This window comes from Phyllobates terribilis, unplaced genomic scaffold, assembly GCF_046119375.1.
Source record: "Phyllobates terribilis strain yellow unplaced genomic scaffold, ASM4611937v1 Scaffold_11__3_contigs__length_659146591, whole genome shotgun sequence".
Lineage (NCBI taxonomy): Eukaryota > Metazoa > Chordata > Amphibia > Anura > Dendrobatidae > Phyllobates > Phyllobates terribilis.
Window position 1 is genome coordinate 110,683,655 of NW_027362771.1, and position 23,023 is coordinate 110,706,677.

A 23,023-nucleotide genomic window follows, 5' to 3' on the forward strand; every position below is an offset into this window, starting at 1 on the left:
GCATTAACATGTCTACAGTAGTAGTTTCAGCCATTTTAAAAGACTGAGATCCTTTAAAAACAAAAAACTTTGCAACCTTTTAACTCCTTGTCATACTTGTGCATCACATTAACCAGGTTTTCCCCACGAAATGGCATATTAGTTTGCCATGGTGTTGGCATGACCATAGGACTGACAGCATCAGACATACTCTGATCCTAGCCATTTAATCTCTTCAGTGCTGACTGTGGCCTCTGAATGGCTAGACATCGGGGTCTGTCTGCTACAGAGCTGGGCTCATCTTTTCAGTCCTATATACAGTGAATTGAACAGTTCTGCCAGTGCTGAACCGCAGCTCTTTTCAAAGTTGGGATAGAAAGCTAACATTCTGAAGATCACAATTACAATTTTGTTATATTGGCCTGTACTGTTGCAATGTTTATTGAAATGACCATTTAAAAAGGTTATCCCATATTATATATTTGTAGCTTATCCACTGAATGTCATAAATATCAGAGTGCGGGTTCTCCGAGTAACTGCATCTGCAACTGAATCTTTTCCCAGAAACCTATCATTCTGCTCAGCTTCCCCTTCTTTATACCATTCTGTCCACAGATCAGACTACATGTACAACATGGCAGGTTTACTTTAAAGGAATTGTCTACTACTAGGACAACCCCTTCTCCATTCCCATGTTTGGTCCCAATAAAATAAAAACACCTATACACGCCTCCTGTGCCGGCGCCATTCCAGCGGTGTCGGCACTTTCTCTCTTGGGGTTCTTGAGGTTGACACGTAAGCCCTGGGCCCAATCAGTGCCTGCGTCACTGTACCTGTTTTCAGTTGTACATTAGTAATCAAGAGGAAGTGATCGGTCAGCCGCAACTTCCATATCCTCTTGATACATATACGTCTGATGGTGGGGACAGTGACACCAGCGCTGATTGGGCTCATGTGTCCTAACAACCACACGAAAGGCCTGGGAACGCAAGTGTCGACACTGCTGAAATTATGGTAGATGAGTATAGGTGTTTTTATTTTATCCGGGCCAAACATGGGGATCGGAAGTTGTCCTAGTAGTGGACAATTCCTTTAAGATGTCTGTAGTGTGCTGTTAATATTCATGAATGATATATTCAGCTTCTTGTCAACTTTATTTCCAGCAATGAATACTATCCAGCAGACTTGTTAGTGGCTCCTTCTCAAGACCTTCGGAGGCTTGATAAGACAAAGGATTGTACTGTGGATGGAGGCATTGCCGAGGATGTAGCAATGGAAGAAGAAGGCAAAACGGATTTGGATGAGATTGATAATATTGGATCACAAGGAAAAAGGACCAGAAGAGCTGCCTCAAAGTGAGTGGGGTGTACTTAACATTAGACAGTTTCAATTACAGATTACGGCTGCATCTTCAGGTTTACTTTAGGTTAACATTGCACTTATGTTTCTGGCATGCAGAATTTTTGGCATCATAATTAAGTGCAGGTCCTATTAAAGTCCTTGTATTTGTGTTCTTATGATTAATATCAATACTATTTGATAGAGGTTTTGTAGTGTGATCATGGTTTTACCTACTCCATTATAATAACTGAAACTATTCCAATCTTAAAAGTGACCATGTCAGCGCTGAATGACTGCTCAAGCCAAATATAGGCACTCTGTGCACTCTTGGCGTGGTCTAACATTTAAGTGCACCTTTCCACCTACTTGTTTTCCGTCTTTATCCAACCGTTGTCTGGCTCTATAAAGCTAGAGCTATTAATCAAAGCAGGGGGGAAGGTGCGCCTAAATGTTTGGCCCCGCCAAGGGTACACTAAGCGCCTTTACTTGATTGGAACAGTCATTCTGTGCTGACAGACTCCCTTTAATAACAGTAATCATATTGAGAAAGGTGCACGTTTAGCAAAGCGTTTTTAATTCACATATATTAATTTCAATTGCTCGAAGATCTGAATGTCAAGTAGATGTCATTGTATAATACGATGCAATCCAAAAAAGAAGTTAATCAGTGATGGTCCAGCTCCAAGATGACTGAAGAGGCCATGGTGCATTGTTGAGTATCGTGTCCGATTAGTCGTTTATCAGGCATAGGTATGCTCAGTATTTTTGGGTCAGTCCTATTTACTGTCAATACAAAGTGTACAATGGTGTATGGTACTTGAGTCAGCTGATTTCGTGGGGCCATGTGTAATCTAAACCTCACCCCTGTAATATTGATGTCCTACCTTAAAGGGAATCTGTCAGGTGATTTGGGTGTAGAATAGTAATAGTATCCTGAAATAGAGCTTGGGCAGCCCTTTCAATGTATGTAACTTTCATTACTGTAAATGGCCCCCTTGTGTTGCTGTAAGCTCCTGATAAATTTATAGTCTCGCACCGGCAAGTCAAACATATGTAAATGCTTAATGAATATTCACCCCTACTGACCGGCGTCACTGATTGGGTGCAGTCAGACTGCTGTGTTACTTAGGGAGGATCACATCGCAATCCTCGGACTGGCTGTCTGCTCTCCTGACCTGAGAGTGACAGCATGTATTTCTATGCAGTTGTCACTCTCAGGTCAGGAGAGCAGACTGCCAGTCCGAGGATTGCGATGCGATCCCCATTAGAGTGACTCGTCAGTCTGACTGAATTGATGACGCCGGCCCAGAGGGCTGGGTGGGGATTATGGGCGGGGGGAAGGGGTGGATATTCATTAAAGCACACCTGTCAGCAGGATTGTTCTCAGTAAACTACATACACTGTCAGGTGGGCGACATTCCACTGATTAAAATGATACCTTGGTTGATGAAATCCGTCCTGTGGTTCTTGTGTAATCTTTACTTTCAGTTTGGCGATAATGATATGCCCGTGCTTCTGGGCGACCTGTGGGAGGCGCTCTATCTGGTGCTCTGCTTACATATTCATCTGTATGCTCTTATGACAGCTCACTGTGCCTTCACTGACCTGCCTCCTATTTTACATAATGCATCTAGTAGTGCGGGGCTAGGTAAAATAGGAGGCAGGTCAGTGAACGATCAGTGAGCTGTCATAAGAGCATACTGATGAATATGTAAGCAGAGCACCAGATAGAGCGCCCCCCACAGGCCACACCAAAGCACAAGCATATCATTCTCTCCAAACTGAAAGTAAAGATTACACAAGAACCACAGCATGGATTTCATCAACCAAGGTATCGTATCATATATATATCAGGGTAATATCGCCCACCTGGCAGTGTATGTAGTTTACTGAGCACAAGCCTGCTGAAAGGTGCACTTTAAGGCTAAGTGCCCACGATGCAGAAATGCTGCATATTTTTTCCGCTTCTCCCTGGCAGGAAAAAACGCATGCAGATTTTACATGCGTTTTTCCTGCCAGGTAGAAGCATTTGTCAAGCGTTTTTGCATGCATTTCTGCATGCGGGTTATCAAGCGCTTTTCCAAGCGATTTTAGCATCACTTGGAAAAGTGCTTGACAACTTGGTCACACTATATAAATCCATGCAACCGGCATGGATTTATATAGTGTGACCAAGTTAATAGTTTATAAAAAAAAAAGAAAGATTATACTTCTCTTCATATGGCCCCTGGTATTTTCTCCGCTCCGTCCGGTCTGTTGTATGGCTCGCGATGGTCTAAAAGGACCTGCGGTGACGTCATTTAGTCATGTGACAGGTCACGCAACCGCGACCCATACAACAGACCGGACGCATCGCTGAGGATACCGGGGGCCAGGTTCTATGGTACCTGGGTCTGGAGGAGAGTCTCCTCTTCTCCAGACCCGGGTACCATCCGCACATAGAATCGCATGATATCCGCATGTGCAAATGTGTTCACGCGGATATTAAACGTTTCAATGCAAGTCAATGGCGGCAATTACGCTGCGTGTCCTCAAAACTAATAGACATGCTGCGTATTTTTCCACAATGATAATCCGCAGCGGAAATTTCCTCAGTATCTGCACAGCACATGCGGATTATCATTGGGGACCGTGGGGCACTTATTACCAAGCGTTTTTTAAGCGTTTTTGCTGCGGAAATTCCACGGCAAAAACGCATAGTGGGCACGCAGCCTAAAGGGAAACTGTCACATCGTTTTTCGCTGTTAAACTGGCCCCGGTGTGCGGTTAGTGATGCAATGTGCATCACTAACGTGGTTTTCTCACAGAAAAGCTCCAAGTGTTATGTTTAAAAAACACTTTATATCATTAGGAGATTCCCTCACATACCTTTTCTTTCAGTCATAGTGATGGCGCTTTTTATAGTTTCAGGCATGATCAGTCAGTATCCTTTCCAAATTATGCACATCCACATCATTGCAATTGTTGTGACTGGCCCGACATCATGGTAACCACCTAGAAAATCCCACGCGTGCGCACTGCCCATCTGCTCCCCGAGCATGCGCACTGACTGGGTGTACAGCCTCCACTTCATATCAGATGTGAGCATGCGCCGAAGCCGTCACACGTCATGTAGCCACAGACACTCAGCGGCTCCGGCGCATGCGCAAATCTGATATTAAGTGGGTGGAATTATGGGTGGGAAAAGGAGTGAATATTCATTAAGCATTTACATATCTGTATTTGGTATGTAACCCCTTCTTATGTACAGCGCCATGGAATCAATGGCACTATGTAAATAATATATATATATATGCTTGACTGTCTAGCGCGCGACAATAAATTTGTCAGGAGCTTACAGCAACACAACGGAGCCATGTACAGTAATGAAAGTTACATACCCTGAAAGGGCTGTTCAAGCACTATTTCAGAATACTATTACTATACTACACAAAAATCACCTGACAGATTCTCTTTAAAGATAAACCATTGTATCTTAACAAACCTTAAGGCTATGTGCGCACGTTCAGGATTTGAAGCAGAAATTTATGCTGTGGAAAAACCGTGCAGTTTTGATGCGTTTTTGACCCGTTTTCTGATGCTTTTTTGAAGCGTTTTTGTACATCAATGAATGCTTTTTGGAGCTAAATAAAGTTATTTGGTGGGACATTGCCTTTTGGATTACCGTCAGAACTGGGGTGAGTATATTGGTTAATTTAAATGATTAAAGAATGTGTCTTGCATATCAAATAAAGTGCTTACTCTGTGTCTGTGTGTTTATTTAACTCTTTACTTTACTTAAATTATGTTTGGTGATGAAAGGGTTTGACACCCTGTCATCACCAAGCAAAAGAGCTAGGTGCCAGCTAATCCCATTTACCCAATCTCATTAGCATTTCCATTCATGGAATTTCTGGGGCAGCTGTGAGCTGCTATTTTTAGCCTAGGAAGGTGCCATTAGGCAAACCTGTTCCCTGGCCATTAATAACAGCTCATTGCTGTTTCGTTAGCCGCTACGTCTCCATGAACAGCAACAAGCAGGGCTTTGAACGCACCGTATTTTTACTTTTGTTGTCTGTACATGTGAATGCACCGTATATAATGACACTTCAGTTGATCAAAATCTGCAGCGAAGACTAGCGTGTCTGCTACAGAAATTGACTTGCTGCAGGGGAGTTTGGGTACGTGGCCACGATCAGGAGACGCTGCAGTTTTGACGCTGCGTGTTTTTACAGCGTCAAACCTGCAGCGTTCAGATGTTACAGCATAGTGGATGGGATCTCTAGAAATCCCATGTTCACTGTGTGCATCAGAGGCTGCAAATCACCCGCGGACACTGACATGTGGTGCTTCTTTCAGGACGGCAGCTTGTCAAATTCTCTTGCGGAGTCGCTAGTCTCCGCAACAGAAATTTGACCACTAGAATGTATTGAATGCAGTAAATCCGCATGGTTCAGTGAACACATGTGGATTTACCTGCGTTCTATAGAATGGAACGTTTTTAACGCAGCAAAAAATGTGTCCAAAGCGCTGCTACGTCCGGATCGTCGGCACAGAGCATAAAAATTCAAATAAAAAAAAAAATTGCGTGTTCTCCCGCATCATTTTTATAACCAGCTGAGGGAAAGCCGACCGTTGGGGGCTGATGTTAGTAGCCGGGGAAGGGGCCATTAACCAACAATGTTCCCTGGCTATTAATATCAGCCCACAGCTGTTTGTTTAGCCCTTACTGGCTAGATTACAGGGGGACCCCAGAAAAAAAGTGACGTGGGGTCCCACTATAAAATCTAACCAGAAAAAGGCTAAACAGCTGCAGGCTGATATTAATAGCCAGGGAAGGGGCCATGAATACTAGCCCCCTCCGCTGCTATTAATATCACCCCTCATTAGTCCCAGAAATGGCACATCCATAAGATGCGCCAAATCTGGCATATAGCCTCTGCTCTTCCCACTGCCCTGTAGCGGTGGCGAGTGGGGTAATTGGGTTGGGGTTCACGTCAGCCTTGTATTGGCGGCTGACGTGAAGCCCAGGTTAGTAATGGAGGGCGTAGACGCCCCGGTTAGTAACCACGTAGTAAAGTGGTTGCCGCTTTTTCAATAAATACACGACCAGAATAAAGTATTTTACTGAAATAAAAAACACGCTTTTTTTTTTTTACGCTCTGAGTCCCCGAATCCCTTGATCTTCAAAAAAAAAAAGTAAAATAAAAAACAACCATATCCCTCACCTGTCCGCCGTCACGATGTAGTCTACGATTCTGCCAACGATTGTCCCTCAGCGATCCGTGTCACTTCTACAGCAGTGACATCAGCAATCACTGATGTCACTGCTGTAGAAGACAGCAATGTATACTGACAGGGGTGTAAAATCACTCCGGTCAGTATACATTGCTGCTGCAGGAGTGAAATCATTGGGGTTCATCAGCTGAAGATCAGCTGATCAACCCCGGTGAGCTCACCACCAGTACTGGTGGGAACAGTCTTGAGACTGTTCCCATGGTGAGGTCATGTGAGCTCTCAGCTGATCTTCAGCTGCGAGCTCACGTGACCGCAGGTCCTGGCAGCGCAGTACACTGCTGGGGGGGTGCCGTACAGGTGAGTATAGTTTTTTTTTACACTGCGTGGTACCCAGCTCAGCTGAGGAGACTACTGCTCCCCTCAGCCGCACCGCTCTCACTGTTATCAGCGGGAGCGGCGGTCGGATGAGAGGAGTAGTAGTCCTCTGCCGACCCGGGTACCCCCGCAGCTAGTTTCTGCCGCGAATTCGCGCCCATTGGCTTTAATTGAAACGCAGCAAATCCGCAAGTATAGATATTATACTTGCGGATTTGCTGCTTTTCAATAGACCTCAATGGGCACGAATTTGCGGCAGAAACGAGCGCACAATAAACATGCTGCGTTTTTTTCCACAATGGTAATCCTTAGTCCGTTCATCCATTATTGAGAAATCAGTGTTTGAATTGATATGCTATTTAGGCTGTAGGTCTGAAGCCTTGGTCACTCCAGCTCTATTCCCTCCTTTTGCTTGACTGACAGCCGCTATGCTGTGTGACTTCAGCAAAAGGATTTGTCAGTGGAGGAGAAGGTGGCTCTGGGCAGGGAATAAAACTGGGGTTATCAGCTTCATATGTAAAGCCTATATTCTAACACTGATTTCTCAGAAGCTGAGGAATGATTTGGTCATGTAAAGGTATTGTTGGACTTGAAAGAGCAAGTTAATGAGTATATAAATAGTTTGGAGGGTAAAATCCTGCTGACCAATTCCCTCTAAAGATTTCAACCTCGTTATGAAGCAGTGTTAAGAATTCCATATTCCCAATATCTTTGCATGAGCAGGGGTGGACATAGCATTGGTGCAACTTGTGCAGTCACATAGGGGTCCAAGGGGTAAGGTGGAATTGTACATTATGAGGAGCTATTGGACTGCAAAGTCTGTCTGCCCCTGTGCAGGAGTGTAGGTCCAACAGTGACGGTACTTGCATTCTTGTTCAATGTTTCGCTTCTAAACATTTGTAGCTGACAAAAAGTGGAGTAGCATGGCAGTTTTTTTTCCCCTAATGGAAAAGGTGAAACTTTAAGGAGGTAATACATAGGATTTAATGGAATCCGTATGACCAATACTTGGAAAATTAGGTTTAGATGAAAAACCTCCATCCAATAATTCTGGAAAAGTGCATAAATGAATCCATTTGGCACTCTTGAGATTGTGGTGCTCGTGTCAGTGGATGGAGTTCCAATTAACTATAGTGAAAAATCTATAGTCACTCACTGTTTATTCCATAAAATGAAATATCATTAATGAAGCATTTCGGCTCTGCCAGAGTATTTTTCAAACGTGTTTTGAAAAACGTGAGTGTCAGTCTTCTGCTATTGCCTATAATTCTGGATAAGGGTGGAAGCCAAAAATGTGGGTTGTATCTGCCCTTTATTTCCTCACACTGCCAGCACCTATCTGAAATATTTGGCTTAAAGGGGTTTTTCCACAAACAAACTACAGTTTAATAGATCTTGGAATAATAATTTCCACAATTGGATGTGCTAAAAAAATATTCATGTGCTGAGATAATCTTATAAATGTTCCCTACTGTGTAATGGCTGTGTCTGACCGTGCAGAACATGGTCTGTTCATACCACATCTCCTGGGCAGGGAAGGAAGAAAGAGTATACAGACAGGACAGCACGGGATCACAGCTGAGTCTTTTGTGAGGTAAAACATTTCCCTGCCTGTTTTTAGCAATGTTTTACCTCACAGAAAGAATCAGCTGTGATCCCCTGCTGTCCTGTCTGTATACTCCTTTACGTCTTCCCCTGGAGGGGAGAAGAGATGTTCCATGTCGGTGAGTCACAGTGCACAGCAGGGGCACATTTATAAGATTATCTCAGCACAGGAACATTTTATTAACACATCTAATTGTGGAAATTATTATTCCAAGATCTATTGATTAAAATGTTGATTTAAAATTAACTTTGTTCATGGGAAACCCGTTTACGTTTTATGGAGAAGAGCTATACCTCTCTGGGCATTAGGATTGGAGAAACGAGGGGTTTAGCGTAACTTCTATCTCAGGTATGTACACGATCGAGGGTGATGGACTTTCCCGTCTTGTAGACCCGCTATTATATGCCACCTGCCCGGATTTTCTGTTACCTGCGTTTCAAACATGCAATGACAATTGCATGCGAGGCTGTGGAGCTTGCCTATCTTTCCCACCGTAGAACTGGTGCTTATCCCTCCCATATCCCAGTTGATATCTACCTTTTATTCAATACACATTTTTTTCAAGTCAATTTTTTTTTCAAGTTTTATTCAAGCCCAGGGAATCTTCCCTTCCCTTTTAAGGGAGAAATGAGAAACAGATATGGGACATCTAATGGAAGAGGAGTGGGAGGAGGCATTAGCTTTACCTAAATTAGTTTTTTCGAATCACACTGAATGACTTGTGCAACTATATATCCCACGCAGTGCTTATTACACTGCTTCATGACTAGCCAGATTTAGACCCGAATACCTAAATGAGAGCCCAAAATGTCACACAGCCCCTGGCACGTTCTTTCATCTTATTTGGAGTTCTCCATTGATCCTGAGGTTCTGGGATCAGATGGTTATATTCTTAAATTACATAATTGATCTCTGGTCCCTCTTTGCCTGAGAAAAATGTTATATATCAATTTGGAAACATGTAAAGATGCATGCATACCTCTTTGTTAAGAAAAAAAAAAAAATCTGATTTATGCAAAAAAGGCTGTCTGTCTTGATTAGAAGTGGCTGGCAGCTCAGTCCCCAACTATATTTGAATGGATCTTGCCATTTAATGCTATGTTACTTCATAAGAAATGTTTTTTCGTCACTGACATCACACAAAGTTTTTTTTATAAAATTTGGGACAAAGGTGGTTTGCTGTGGAGTCGTTAAGCCGAACCTCCGACTCCTCAATTTGCTTGACTCCGACTCCACAGCCCTGCTTCACTACTGAGCGTGTACATGAAGTGCAGCACAAATTCATCTCAGCTAAAAGTCGAGATCCTTAGATCAGGAACAGAACAGACATTTATAGGACATTTCATAACTTTCCCAAATTCTTATGAAAACAATTACAGCACATCCTGTATTGTACTACTGTACCCAATTTATTATAGATTTTAGGAGTTTGAGTCCATTTTATACCAACACAGACTCTACAGTCTTGCTTCCCACTCAGGATGAATGAATAAAAAAAGAAATGGGATTTGTTCTGCGCTGCCAGGGAATACTGGTATGGAGACCAAAGACAGTCGGTGGATGAAGCCAGGAAACCAGGAGAAATTTAATTGTGGTTTTTATTGTCCACTTGTTTAGAAGTTAACAAACTTCTTCCTTAGAACAAACCACAGACTTTATTCATTCATCCTGGATTATTTTGTGGGTCTACAGCAGCCGTAATCAAATGCTTTTGTGGTGTTGTGGTCCCACAACTTCGCCACGTGAGCAGATTCCCTAATTGCTACATCTTCTATCACTATGATAACACTATGATATTGTGCTTTTGTTTTTTCCAGGCCTTCCTCATTCAGTCTCAGGGTCTGGTTTATCACACTGATATCTGATCCTTTAGTGTAAAGGCCCGGTCACACTTAGCGACGCTACAGCGATCCCGACAACGATATGACCTGTCAGGGATCATTGCTGCGTCACTATGTGATGGCTGGTGAGCTGTCAAACAGGCAGGCTCACCAGCAATCAGGGGAGCAGCGACATCGTGGAAAGAATCTTTCCACGATGTCCTGGTTACCAGCCTGCTGAAGCAGGAGCAGGCTGGTAACCATGATAAACAGCGGGTAACTAGGGGCACACGCGCACCTAGTAACCCGCTGTTTATCATGGTTACCACTCTGCTACGGTGAGCGGGAAGTTACCGCTCACCGTAGCAGAGTGGTAACCATGATAAACAGCGGGTTACTAAGTGCGCGTGTGCCTGTAGTAACCCGCTGTTTATCATGGTTACCAGCCTGATCGCTGCAAAGTGTCACACATAGCGACATCGCTGGTGAGATCGCTGTTGCGTCACCAAAACCGTGACACAGCAGCGATCTCGCTATGTGAGACGGGGGCTTTAGGCTATAAATGCCGATCTTTGCCTTGGCCTCGGCTTTGTCAACCTGAATTCCACATGTAGATTTCTTCACACATTGTTTCTTATTGGTGGAACGTCTCCATATCGAACAGTGTTTGATATAGACATGGTTCTTACTAACATATATTGATAGTTATTCTTCTCTTACACATCCTAAATGAAGTTATTGTTTGAATTAAAAAAAAAAAAAAGTTTGTGGAGAATAGAAGGGGTGCGAGGTTTAGTTGTGGGGCTGTTTTCGCACTTTTCTCCCTCATCTCAGAGCCTTGTTAACTTACAGCATTTTTCAGTTAGTTATCTTATTAAGTTACAGTCTAAGAAGTGTTCTCATTAACATTTTCCGTATGAGCAGTTTTAGGTCTGTGTTTTTTTTTTTTTTTTTTTTGCTTAATGGCATCAACTTTCTTGTAGTGCTTATGAAACCGGTACATGCTTACCCTTTAGATGATCGCCTAGATCTAAGCAGTGGAGCCTATTATTTAAATGACATTTGTCATTAAGTTAAATTGTTTTTCCAGTGATATGATATTAATGACCTATCCGTAGAATAAGTTATCAATATCAAATTGGTGGGGGTACAAATCCCAGCACTCCAACTCATGAGAATGTGACTGAATGGAAACAGTGTATGGAGCTAGAACTGACCTGATCATATTTACTCTAGACCACATATGCAAACTCTGGCCCACAGGGTGACTATATTTGGCCCGCGATGCCAGGCAGGTCTCGCGAGTATATTTGACACACCATGCCCCTGCCCGGCATCACACTTTCAACTAGTATCGGCATCCTTGATGCCGATATAATTGAAAGCAATTATGGAGGAGGGAGCGCAGCAGGCGCTCCCTGTCCCATCATTTCCCCTCTGCGTCTAACATATTACAATGTGCCCGCTGTAACAAGCGGTGTAGAGGATCTGTGGACTCCATGAAGAGACCAGAGCAGCAGGGGAATGGGCAGAGGTGAGTATTTCTTTATTTTTTTTTTTAACATTGGGTCATTATACTGTATGGAGCACTATGTGGGGCCATTATACTGTATGGAGGACTGTGTGGTGCCCATTAAACTGTATGGAGCACTATCTGGGGCCATTATACTGTATGGAAGGCAATGCAGGGCCCCATTATACTGTATGGTGGACTATGTGGGTGCCCATTATACTGTATGGAGCACTTTTTGTGGCCATTATACTGTATGGGAGGCTGTGTGGGAATTACAGTTGGAGAATCCTATTCATTGTTGGGGAGATTGAGGTGGGGTACAGTAGGGTCATCATACCGTGCATGTGGCCGGGTACTGTAGAGGAATTCACTGTGGGGGTAACATACGTTGTTTGGGGGGTACTTTTGTTTGCATCATACTTTATTATTTGTATTATTCAAGGTTTTTTATCCTGTATTACATATTTAAATTAGGCCATTGGTCCATATGCTTATTACTGCGGTTATGACATATTATTCCAATATTTTATTCTAAGATCTATTAATTAAAATGTATCTTTTTTTTTTCATGGGACCAACCCCCTTACGTTTGTTTCCACATTAAAAAGTTCATCGTTGTATTTGATAACGAAAAATTTCCTCAATTGTAGACACTTTTTTTAAAATAAATATCAAGATTGGCCTGCTACTTTGTCCAAGCTTTTAATTTTGGCCCTGTGTGTATTTGAGTTTGACATCCTTGCTCTAGACAGTCATAAAGTGGTCGTAAGCGTGACCATTTTACCATTACTATATGAGTGTGCTTTGCACATGCTGTCTACAACCCCATTCACACGCTGGATTTTGGGCCTCCTTTTCTTGGTATATGTGAGGTCTCAACAGCCTGACCCAAGGGATCATACATAATATCATCTATCCTTTTGATTAGTCTAATATATTTTATTTTCTGTGTTCAACATGGTGCTCCCTGTGTGTTTAATAGTCCGTAGATATGGTAATCTAATAATTTAACGTGAAAATGGTTATTAAGCCTTTTGTCTTTTTCTTAATCTTCAGGCAACTTATTGCTCATCTAGGAGTTTTTTCCAAGTTTTCAAATCCACGTGCTTTATATCTGGAACCAAAGTTATATGAGCTCTACACTCAGGTAATCGATGTGGCTACAGTGGGATATCTATATGTATGCTTCTGAATTAGCTTCATTGTCAATCCCTATGACATCGTATGTTTTCTTATAACTGATGTAGTTGTATAATTTTATAGCCCGCACTACTTGGTGTCAGTAAAGATAGAACAGCCTATTAAAGTTAACGCCATCTGTGCACTTTCCCTATCTTGTGTTTTCTAGTTTATTGACATTAGAGCATGTACCTTGTAACACACATCATATATCCACTGCTGTGACGACTTAGATCCCAAGTTCAGCTCTGTCATCAAGTAACTTCTCAGTCCATACATACAGTGTTACATAACAATTGTGTTATGTATTAATCTCTCTTAAAGGGCTCGTCAACTACATTTAAAAGCTTTTCAGATTTATATTCTTTAAATTATTAGAAAACTATGTATCATTTCCTTTACACTTCACAAATACTTGCTACTTTGTGTTGGTATATGCCAATAAAATACATTTAAGTTTGTGGGTGTAAGGTGGAAAAGTTCACGGGGTATGAGTTATTTTTCAAGGTACTGTAAATAAACAATATAATAAAAATGTATTATGTATTATTCTCTCTTAAAGTCCCTTTCTAGCTTGTTTTATTTTTTGTTATCCCCCCTCCACATTAGCTATCAGAAATGTATGTTACTGGTCTCCCTCTTCTGCTGTTTCATGATCCTACAGAGGAACAGAGCAGCGCTGGAAATGGCACAAGACAGCGGCCAATAAATATTGTAATTCACATACTGAACATACTTTACTGATGGCTAACAAATTCAGAAATAAAAAAACCCCACTGTAGTGGTACATTAAGTGATCAGAGCTTGATTTTTCGGGTGCTGACTTCCAGATTTCCTACACATAGGAGGGCATATTTATTGTAAGTGTTGCCCTCCATTTGTATGCTAATTTAAAAGTAACAAGTAATATGGCTGAACTTCTTGTTTTCATTTAAATAAACAAAAAAAGCCAATATCTCCAAGTTTATAAAACGCACTTACAAACTGTTTTCACTTTCTCTCTCCAGCTATTGTGCCATCAAGATCAAAATGTCCAAAAATCCGCCTTGGAATGTGTTCTGAGCTACAAACACCCTCATATTTTACCCTACAAGTAACTATTGTCAATCATTTTTTATCAATTTTGAGAAACTTAAAATCTTAAGTAGCAACTGGATCAGATAACTATGGACTAGACACCTACAGATATATAAATAAATAAATATATATTTTGGTGCATTTTCTGTTAACGCCATTTTTGTACAAAGTACAAGTTGTGTTGTCCTGGACTTTTACTTTGATGCTTTTTTATTCAAATAGGGGGCGGATATGTAATATCTTGCCACGTCCACTTTACAGTTGACAACTGAGCACTTCCGGTCAATGCCAGCGCTGGGAACAGTTGATCAGCTTGGTGCCAACTGTCACACCCCCACGATAAGATTTTGATGATCTATCCTAAAGACGTCATTGGTGTAAAAGTCCCAGACCATCCTGTTAACATGGATGGGTTCCAGTTTCTTTTTTTTTTTTTGATGTGCAGTATTCCCTACACTTCAATCATTAGCAACTATGGAAATGTCTTCTGTGCTTAAATAATCACCTCTTTAGTGGTAATGGAAACCAGTCAGACACCTGGCTCCCCCGCCGATCAGCTGTTATCGGTGGTGGCCGGAAGTACTTGCGGAGCTGGCAGTCTTCTAGTAGTAGCCGAGGCTTAGTACTACACATCTACCTCCTATTCTAATCAAGCTCCGCAAGTAAATACTTCCAGCCACCGATAACAGCTGATCAGCGGAGCTGCCGGTTGTTGGACCCCAGCCAATCAGATATTGATGATCTATCCTAAGGATAGGCCATTAATGTAACAATAGTGGAAACACCTCTTTAAATAAATGCTAGAAAGATGCTAGGGTTTTTTTTTGATAAAGGTGCAAAATTTACTCAGGTTCTCTTAATCCGTGTCAAGACTTCTTCAGTTGGATCACTTGGCATCTGGAGTCCACACACCGTAGACTTTATTCTTTTCCAGAATAGTTATTTAACGGATCTGTTTTCCATTGACTTCAATGTTAGAAAAACGGAACCAGTTGAAGTCAGTTTTCTTTAGCTGGACAAAAAAGATGTATCTGCAAAACTTTTTTGCTAACTGATTGCTGCTGTAACTGTTCTAATTGACTACTGGACTTGTGAACATAGTCTTACTGTATTGTTGTATTGTCGTTTCTGTCCTATGTCATCTCCCCCAAGCATATAATTATCCATAACCAACCAATCCCATGTCCATTGAGATTTCTTATACTTGGCCTATACGTCTCACCCCTGACCCTATGACATGGTTTCAAAATTAGTTAAAAATTAAAAAAAGAGCACTGTTTAGTTGTATTGTTTAGTTCTGTCACATTCTGATTATATATTATTTTAAACAATTAAATTATTAAATATTAACAATTTTACATATTACAGGGAAAACTTGCAAAGGTTGCTTGAAGATAACAACTTTAAGGGGGAAATTGTCCATTTCAGCATTTCAGAGGAAAGCTCTGTAGTCAAGCCTATGCATAGAGCAGACCTAATGCCCGTGCTCATGAGGTAAGTGCTAAGTACAGACTGACAATATCATCATGCAGAAACACAAATGTTTTAAAGGCAATGTGTCATCAAAAAAAATTACCTGTTATTTAATTTAGGTATTTGTTAAATGTATTTAAAAAAATGATTTTTAATTTTCCATATTAATATATTAAACACAAAGTTTGGAAATCTTGTATTTTTTCACACTGCCCACAAAGCCTACTACTAGACCCATGCTTCCTGTTTTGTTCTAACGACTTTTGATAACACCTCTATGTATAGTAGATAACACAGGATCCACCAATTACAGTAGGTAATGTTATGGCTCCCATCGTCTTTCTCCATTCACATTGACATTTGCCAAGGTCAGATCATGCTTAGAAAATACCTGCTCCAATCTATAGCATCTTAAAGAAGTTGTCCACTACTAGAACAACCCCTTCTCCTACCCCACGCTTGGTCCCAATAAAATATAAAAGCTTATACTCACCTCCCGTGCTGGCGCCGTTCCAGCGGTGTTGGTCCTCGCTCTCCCCAGGGCTCCCGTGCTGTTGTGACACATGAGCCAGGTGCCTAATCAGCACTAATGTCAATTTCTCCGCCCCCTGTCGAATTGAACATGAGGAAGTGAGAGATCAGCCGCAGCCCAGACTTCCTCTTCATGTTCGATTTGTCCGAAGGCGGAGACAGTGACGCCAGCACTGATTGGGCGCAGGGGTCACATGTCACAACAACAGCACGGGAGCCCTGGGGAGAGCGAGTGCCAACACCACAGCAACGACACCAGCACGGGAGGTGAGTATAGCCTTTATTATTTTATAGGGGCCAAACATTTAGATCAAGAAGGGGTTGTCCAAGTCGTGGACAACCCCTCTAAGTCTGGGTGGCTGCTAGTGATAGGTTCACACAAACATAAGCAAAATTGTCCTGTTTATGTCCAGAAAAAAATGACAAATTTTCATCAGTATTGTCGTCAGCATTCCATCCGTGTGTACCTTATTTTTTTTTTTACTTTTGTATGCAATCCTTTTGTCTGCTTTGTGCACCCATATGCCATTCACTTTTTACGTTTACAGTTTACTAAATAATAAAAAAAAAAATTGTTTCCTATGTTTATAATTGTCATGTGTCTGAAAAACACATGACATATGGATGGTAACCAACATGTGAATCATTCTTCATGTACCCATTGGCTTATAATGGACAAATCTGATCCAGAATACAGATCAAAGTAGTGCATGCTGTTATATGCTATCAGTTTTGCTTTTGCATACAGACCTACGGACTTTTAACACATTCATCTGAACAAACCTTTAGATAAAATTTTGCAAGAACCGTATAGTATACATATTTATATATACTCCGCAAGCCTAACACATTTACCCATATCGCATAATCTTATCCCTAGAGGTGTGTGTGTTTTATGGAAGATTTAAAGCATCAATTTAAAAAATAAGAGACCTTTAACTTAAAAACTTGTCTTAAACTACTTTTTTTTTTTTTTTTTTTTTAACATTTTTGTAAAATCATTGATGGAAAAATTTAATTTTGACAACTGTTCCACTTTATTACTGTTAGGCTGTGTGCCCACGATGCGTTTTTTAAGCGTTTCCGCAACGGCAAAAACGCTGCAGAAACTCTTAAAAAACATATGGTAGAAGGCCTGCCATGTTCCCCAATGATAATCCGCATGTGCTGTGCACATGCTGCGGAAATTTTCGCTGCAGATTATCATTGTGGTAAAAAACGCAGCACTACCAATTATTTTGCATAAGTGCTGCGTTTTCGCCGCCATTGACTTGCATTAGAACGCGCCATTTCCGCAAGACTGCATCTGTACGTGCGTAATTGGTGCGTTCTAATGTGCGGATGGTACCCGGGTGTGGAGGAGAGGAGACTCTCCTCCACACCCAGGTACCATTAAAAAATCTGTAAAAAAAAAAATATATATATATATATTTACCTTCCGGCGGCCCGCGCTGCGCTCCTCCTTGCTTCCCGGCACTTTGCGATGGAATGAAGGACCTGCGCTGATGTCAGAGTCATGTGACGGGTCACGCGACGCTGACGTCGGCCGGTCTTTCAATCCACCGCTGCTGGCAAGGGAGAACAGAGTGAAGCAGGACATCGGGGGCCATCGGAGGGTAAGTATACATTTATTTTTTTATTTTTAACCATTCTTTGGGGTCACACTATATAAATCCATGCTGTTTGCATGGATTTATATAGTGTGACCAAGTTGACAAGCACTTTCCAAGTGATGCTAAAATCGCTTGGAAAGCGCTTGTCAACCCGCATGCGGAAATGCAAGTGAAGAACGCTTCACTTCCGCATGTCCCTGGCAGGAAAAACTTATGTACAATCCGCATGTACTATCCGCATGCGTTTTTTTCTGCCAGGGAGATGCAGAAACGCTCAGGAAAAAATCCTGAGCATTTCTGCATCGTGGGCATATAGCCTTAGTATAGTCTTCACTTTACCTCAAGATTGTAATATGTACACTCATTACCGATCTATGTTTATCTTTCTCCCCTTTATAGAATATTATATGGGCGCATGAGAAGCAAAACAGGCAGGAAAACGCAGGGCAAGTCCGCTTCTAGCACACGAATGTCAATTGTTCTCCGTTTCTTAGCTGGTTCCCAGTCTGAAGAGATCCGGATGTTCCTAGATCTTCTGTATGAGCCAGTCAAACATCTGAAGGATGGTATGATACTATTCACTGCATGCTTTGCTTAACCTGTTAACGTGTACCCATTGTATAGATGACACCTGCCTGTTATTTTCAGGGGAAGCCAGGCATTATAGACCATGTAATATTACTTTGTGGCCATTCAGGTGAACTTAGCGGCTCTCAGCTCTACCTTTTTAGTCCGAGTTTTGGGAGCCCCCTTTTCTAATGGCTGTCCCCAGTAGATTATATGTAAGGGAGTTGGATATAAATCGCATTGAGCTTTATTGTGCTCAGTAGCTTATCCATACTACAAGTTTTGAAGTGGAAAATGATAGCAAATGCTCAAATGCCATTTCATTATTAGAAAGTGACTATGAAGTTTGCACAAACAGCCTGCCAGAGATACGATCTTGTTTTGTAGAATAGTTGTCACATTTATATACATCTGTTAAATTTGAGGACTATAAAATGTCACAACAGGTAATTTTAAAGTGGAAGTTGCTTTAAGCCAGGCTACAATGGCATTTTCATCTATTTCTGTTGTCCTTGCTGACGTCCTATTCATTTTTACTTTGCAGGAAGCTGTCTGGCTGTGGTACGGCAGTCAGTAGAACTGATGGACCTCTCTAAGGTTCTTCCTCTTGGGCGGCAGCACAGTTTGTACAATAGTTTGGAGGTTGTTCTTAAAAATTTAGGTCACCTGATCAGCCCTTACTTACCCAAGATATTCCAGATTTTACTTTGTATGACAGCCACTGTGTCTCATATTCTAGAACAGAAGGAAAAGGTAGGTTTGTGTCTTAAACATTCTGCATTGTTAATAATCCTTACTGTATAAATTATTTGGACCCTACCCAAGTAACCAAACTTGGGTAGGGTCCAAATAATTTATATATCTAATTATTTTAATACCACTATTTCTTTCACACTTACTGCTGTAGCTGTGTTTTAGTGCACATTATAGTTACATAGGTTGAAAAAGACCTAGGTCCATCAAGCTCAACCTTCCTCCACCAATTATACATTTTGTCAACAATTTAACTATAACCCACAATGTTATGTGCATTGAGGAAATCATCCAGCCTTTTTTTTAAAAGATGTTAGTGTCTGCCATCACTACCTCTTGTGGTAGAGCATTCCACAGTCTGACTGCTTTAACTGTAAAGAATCCTTTTATATTTAGCTGCCGGAATCGCCTTTCTTCCACCTGTAAGAAGAGCCCTCTGGTCCCTAGTATGGTTTTTTAAAGAATAAGTCATGTGCCAATCCTTTGTATTGACCACACATGTATTTATGTAGCAAGGAATGTTATGTGCAGAAATATTGTTATAGTTAATAATCCTATTTTGCTGCCTACCTGCACAAAACAAATTCAGGACTGTGCTGTAACAACTGCTTAAAGAGGACGTTTCAACAACGTCTGCTGTGACCTTATCTGGAAGGTGTTAGTTATCTGTGCTCTACACCCAGCACTTTCTAATCATGCACAAGGTTTGACCAAGAGATCAGGAACGTCTTTCATTACATTTCACGCTCTGAGAAACATGGTCTGAGTTTTTGTGGGGCGTGTTCTTTTTCTACTGTGTGTTGCTGCTTCTTTGATTGGTCAGAGTCATGCAGAGGGAAGAAGTACACGCCACCCCAGTGAAAAATTAGATAATGCCCACTTGGACTTAACTAAAATTAACTTATTGGGTGCCAATATGTTAGCAAAGGAGAAGCGAAATAAAAAAAAACAGTACGTTTGTCTGCTCTGCGTGCGTACGCATGGTGCATCTTTGTCTGCTGTGCATGTGTGCTTGCTGTGCGTATGTGCAGCACTGTGTTGTGTTCATAATGTGAATGTTGCAGAGAAACCCTAACAGGAGCTGACTGTTAACCTGTCTATAACCTCCCTATAAAGCTCCATTGAGCATTTTATTGACCCTATGCTAATTTACACCACCAGAGGAGTTTTAATAGTAGGAAATGTATTTTTCCTGTTTACTGGTGTCTAAAATTGGGTTACATGTTATAATAAGGTGAGTCCTATGGTTGTCTATCTGGCAATGTTAAATGGGTAAAAAGGCTATGGTTATGGAGTGTCAACAGTATTTAAAGATGAGATTTATACGCAAAGTGTTTCTGTTCTGAAGTTTCTGAAAATGACTCTTTAATGACCTTCATCACATAATAAGGGGAAAAAACTTCTACTTAGAAATGATGGCAAAGGTTTTTTGTAAAATTCAGTTTGACCTGTTTTTTTTTGTTTTTGTTTTTTTTCCACAAGTAATCGCTTCACTTAAACTAGATGTTACTTGTTCACCAAACTTTTCTAAACATTATTATAAACAGGCTTACATTGATCATCATGTAATGTCCATACTCAGAATTGTTTAACTTTGTTTTTATAGCAGGTTTTCAGATTCAGTAACTTGTAGATATGTGCCTCGTATGCCAGGCAGTCATTTGCGGAGTACATTTATCGCTTCATTAGACAGCAAGGTGTTAAAAGTTCAATAAGTTAAATACCACAGGCTACAGTCTGGGTAATGATTATGAAAGGTTCTAAAGCCAGATCAGGAAAAAGATGATTTAGTTAAATTTCCACTTGTTTTAGGGCAGGTCTCTGACCCCGAGAATCCAGATACTGGAAGTTTTTAAACTTTGTCATTGCATTTACGACTTGTGAGTAGGAACCCGTGAACTGACATTCTGCTAAATCATTTTTTATATGTCAACCACAACGTAAGATCGAAGTGAGAACTTATCATGCATCCTTAAGTTGCTATGCAATATATTTGATAAACTGTATATAGAAGACAATGCACCAAACCCATTAAGAATATCAATTATAAAGTTGATCTTTGGGTAATCTTGAGTTTTTTCTTATAGGATGTCCACATTATGGCAAAACAACAGAAGAAAAAAAACACGAGCCACCACTCCCCTTTGCAGTTGTGTAAAAGTTTTGAATACAGTACCCACTGCTACTTAACTGATTTCAATAATTAAAGTTTGTTGGAAATTTTCAAAACCTGCAGAGGGAAGAGGTTGCTCCATGCAGGAATATATGATATTCTAAAATTCTATGCAGTTGTTTCAAGTTAGAGGAACTTTCAACAAATTTTTCATGTTAAACTGTACAAACGATGTATCAGTGGCTGCAGAGGAGAATAAAACTTTTTGTTTTGCCTTATTGTTGCAGAGATATTGGCAATCAAAGTATTTGGCACCCAATGAGTTAACACCCACATGGACTTACCAAAAGTTATCAGATAGTTTTCACTGGAGCCATCTACTACGTCTAACTGTATGATGCTGACCAATCAGAAGCAGGCGGAAGAGCGGGGCACAGGTAGTAGCGGTAGCAGGCTGCTGCAGAGATCACATGTGCCTGCTACTAAAAAAAATGAATATTCACTCCTCTCCACACCCATAGGAGTGGATAGGAGTGAATGTTTATTATCCTTAATAGCGCACACTGTCAATCGCAGCCGCCGACTTCCTGGAGCAGCTCAGCGATCCTCTGTGCCCGCTATTGGAGAGTATGAATATTCACTACTCCCCACTTCCAAGGGCGTGGAGAGGAGTGAATATTCATTCTCTTTAGTAGCGGGCACACAGGATCGCTGAGCAACAGCTGCGACTGACAGTGTGCACTATTAAAGAAAATGAATATTCACTCCTCTCCACGCCCATAGTCCCAGCGTGGAGAGGATTGAATATCCCCGCAGCTCACTTCAGCATCTGAGGGCGCATGGCAGTGATGCCATGCGCTGCTCAGCTGCTGGCCGAACAGGACTCTGTGCTGGAGCAGAGGGAAGGAAGGTGAGTAAAAGTGTTTATTTTTTAATGTGTGCATTGATGGGGGGAGCCATGCATACCAGGATTTGGGCGCGAAGGGGCCATGCATACCAGGATTTGGGCATGAGGGGGCCATGCATACCAGGATTTGGGCGCGAGGGGGCCATGCATACCAGGATTTGGGCGCGAGGGGGCCATGCATACCAGGATTTGGGCGCGAGGGGGCCATGCATACCAGGATTTGGGCGCGAGAGGGGGCCATGCATACCAGGATTTGGGCGCGAGAGGGGGCCATGCATACCAGGATTTGGGCGCGAGAGGGGGCCATGCATACCAGGATTTGGGCGCGAGGGGGGGGGCCATGCATACCAGGATTTGGGCGCGAGGGGGGGGGCCATGCATACCAGGATTTGGGCGCGAGGGGGGGGCCATGCATACCAGGATTTGGGCGCGAGGGGGGGCCATGCATACCAGGATTTGGGCGCGAGGGGGGGCCATGCATACCAGGATTTGGGCGCGAGGGGGGGGCCATGCATACCAGGATTTGGGCGCGAGGGGGGGGCCATGCATACCAGGATTTGGGCACGAGGGGGGGGCCATGCATACCAGGATTTGGGCGCGAGAGGGGGCCATGCATACCAGGATTTGGGCGCGAGAGGGGGCCATGCATACCGGGATTTTGGGCGCGAGAGGGGGCCATGCATACCAGGATTTTGGGCGCGAGAGGGGGCCATGCATACCAGGATTTTGGGCGCGAGAGGGGGCCATGCATACCAGGATTTTGGGCGCGAGAGGGGGCCATGCATACCAGGATTTTGGGCGCGAGAGGGGGCCATGCATACCAGGATTTTGGGCGCGAGAGGGGGCCATGCATACCAGTATGGGGAAATTTACCAATAGCTGCTGCTGTTCCCACCCTAGGCGTATACTCTAGTCAGTACGTTTTCCCAGTTTGTTTGTGGTAAAATTAAGTGCTTCGG

At 42.1% G+C, this 23,023-nt stretch overlaps 1 protein-coding gene across 1 annotated transcript in view; it reads left to right on the forward strand.

The window, feature by feature from the left end:
* UTP20 (UTP20 small subunit processome component) overlaps nucleotides 1-23,023 on the forward strand; it is a 114,254-nt gene that overhangs the window by 34,029 nt on the left and 57,202 nt on the right. The window contains exons 22-27 of the mRNA XM_073651470.1: nucleotides 1,143-1,334; nucleotides 12,908-12,998; nucleotides 14,038-14,123; nucleotides 15,476-15,601; nucleotides 18,124-18,290; nucleotides 18,836-19,044. Coding sequence (XP_073507571.1) covers nucleotides 1,143-1,334; nucleotides 12,908-12,998; nucleotides 14,038-14,123; nucleotides 15,476-15,601; nucleotides 18,124-18,290; nucleotides 18,836-19,044 — 871 coding nt within the window. The remainder of the gene's footprint in view (nucleotides 1-1,142; nucleotides 1,335-12,907; nucleotides 12,999-14,037; nucleotides 14,124-15,475; nucleotides 15,602-18,123; nucleotides 18,291-18,835; nucleotides 19,045-23,023) is intronic.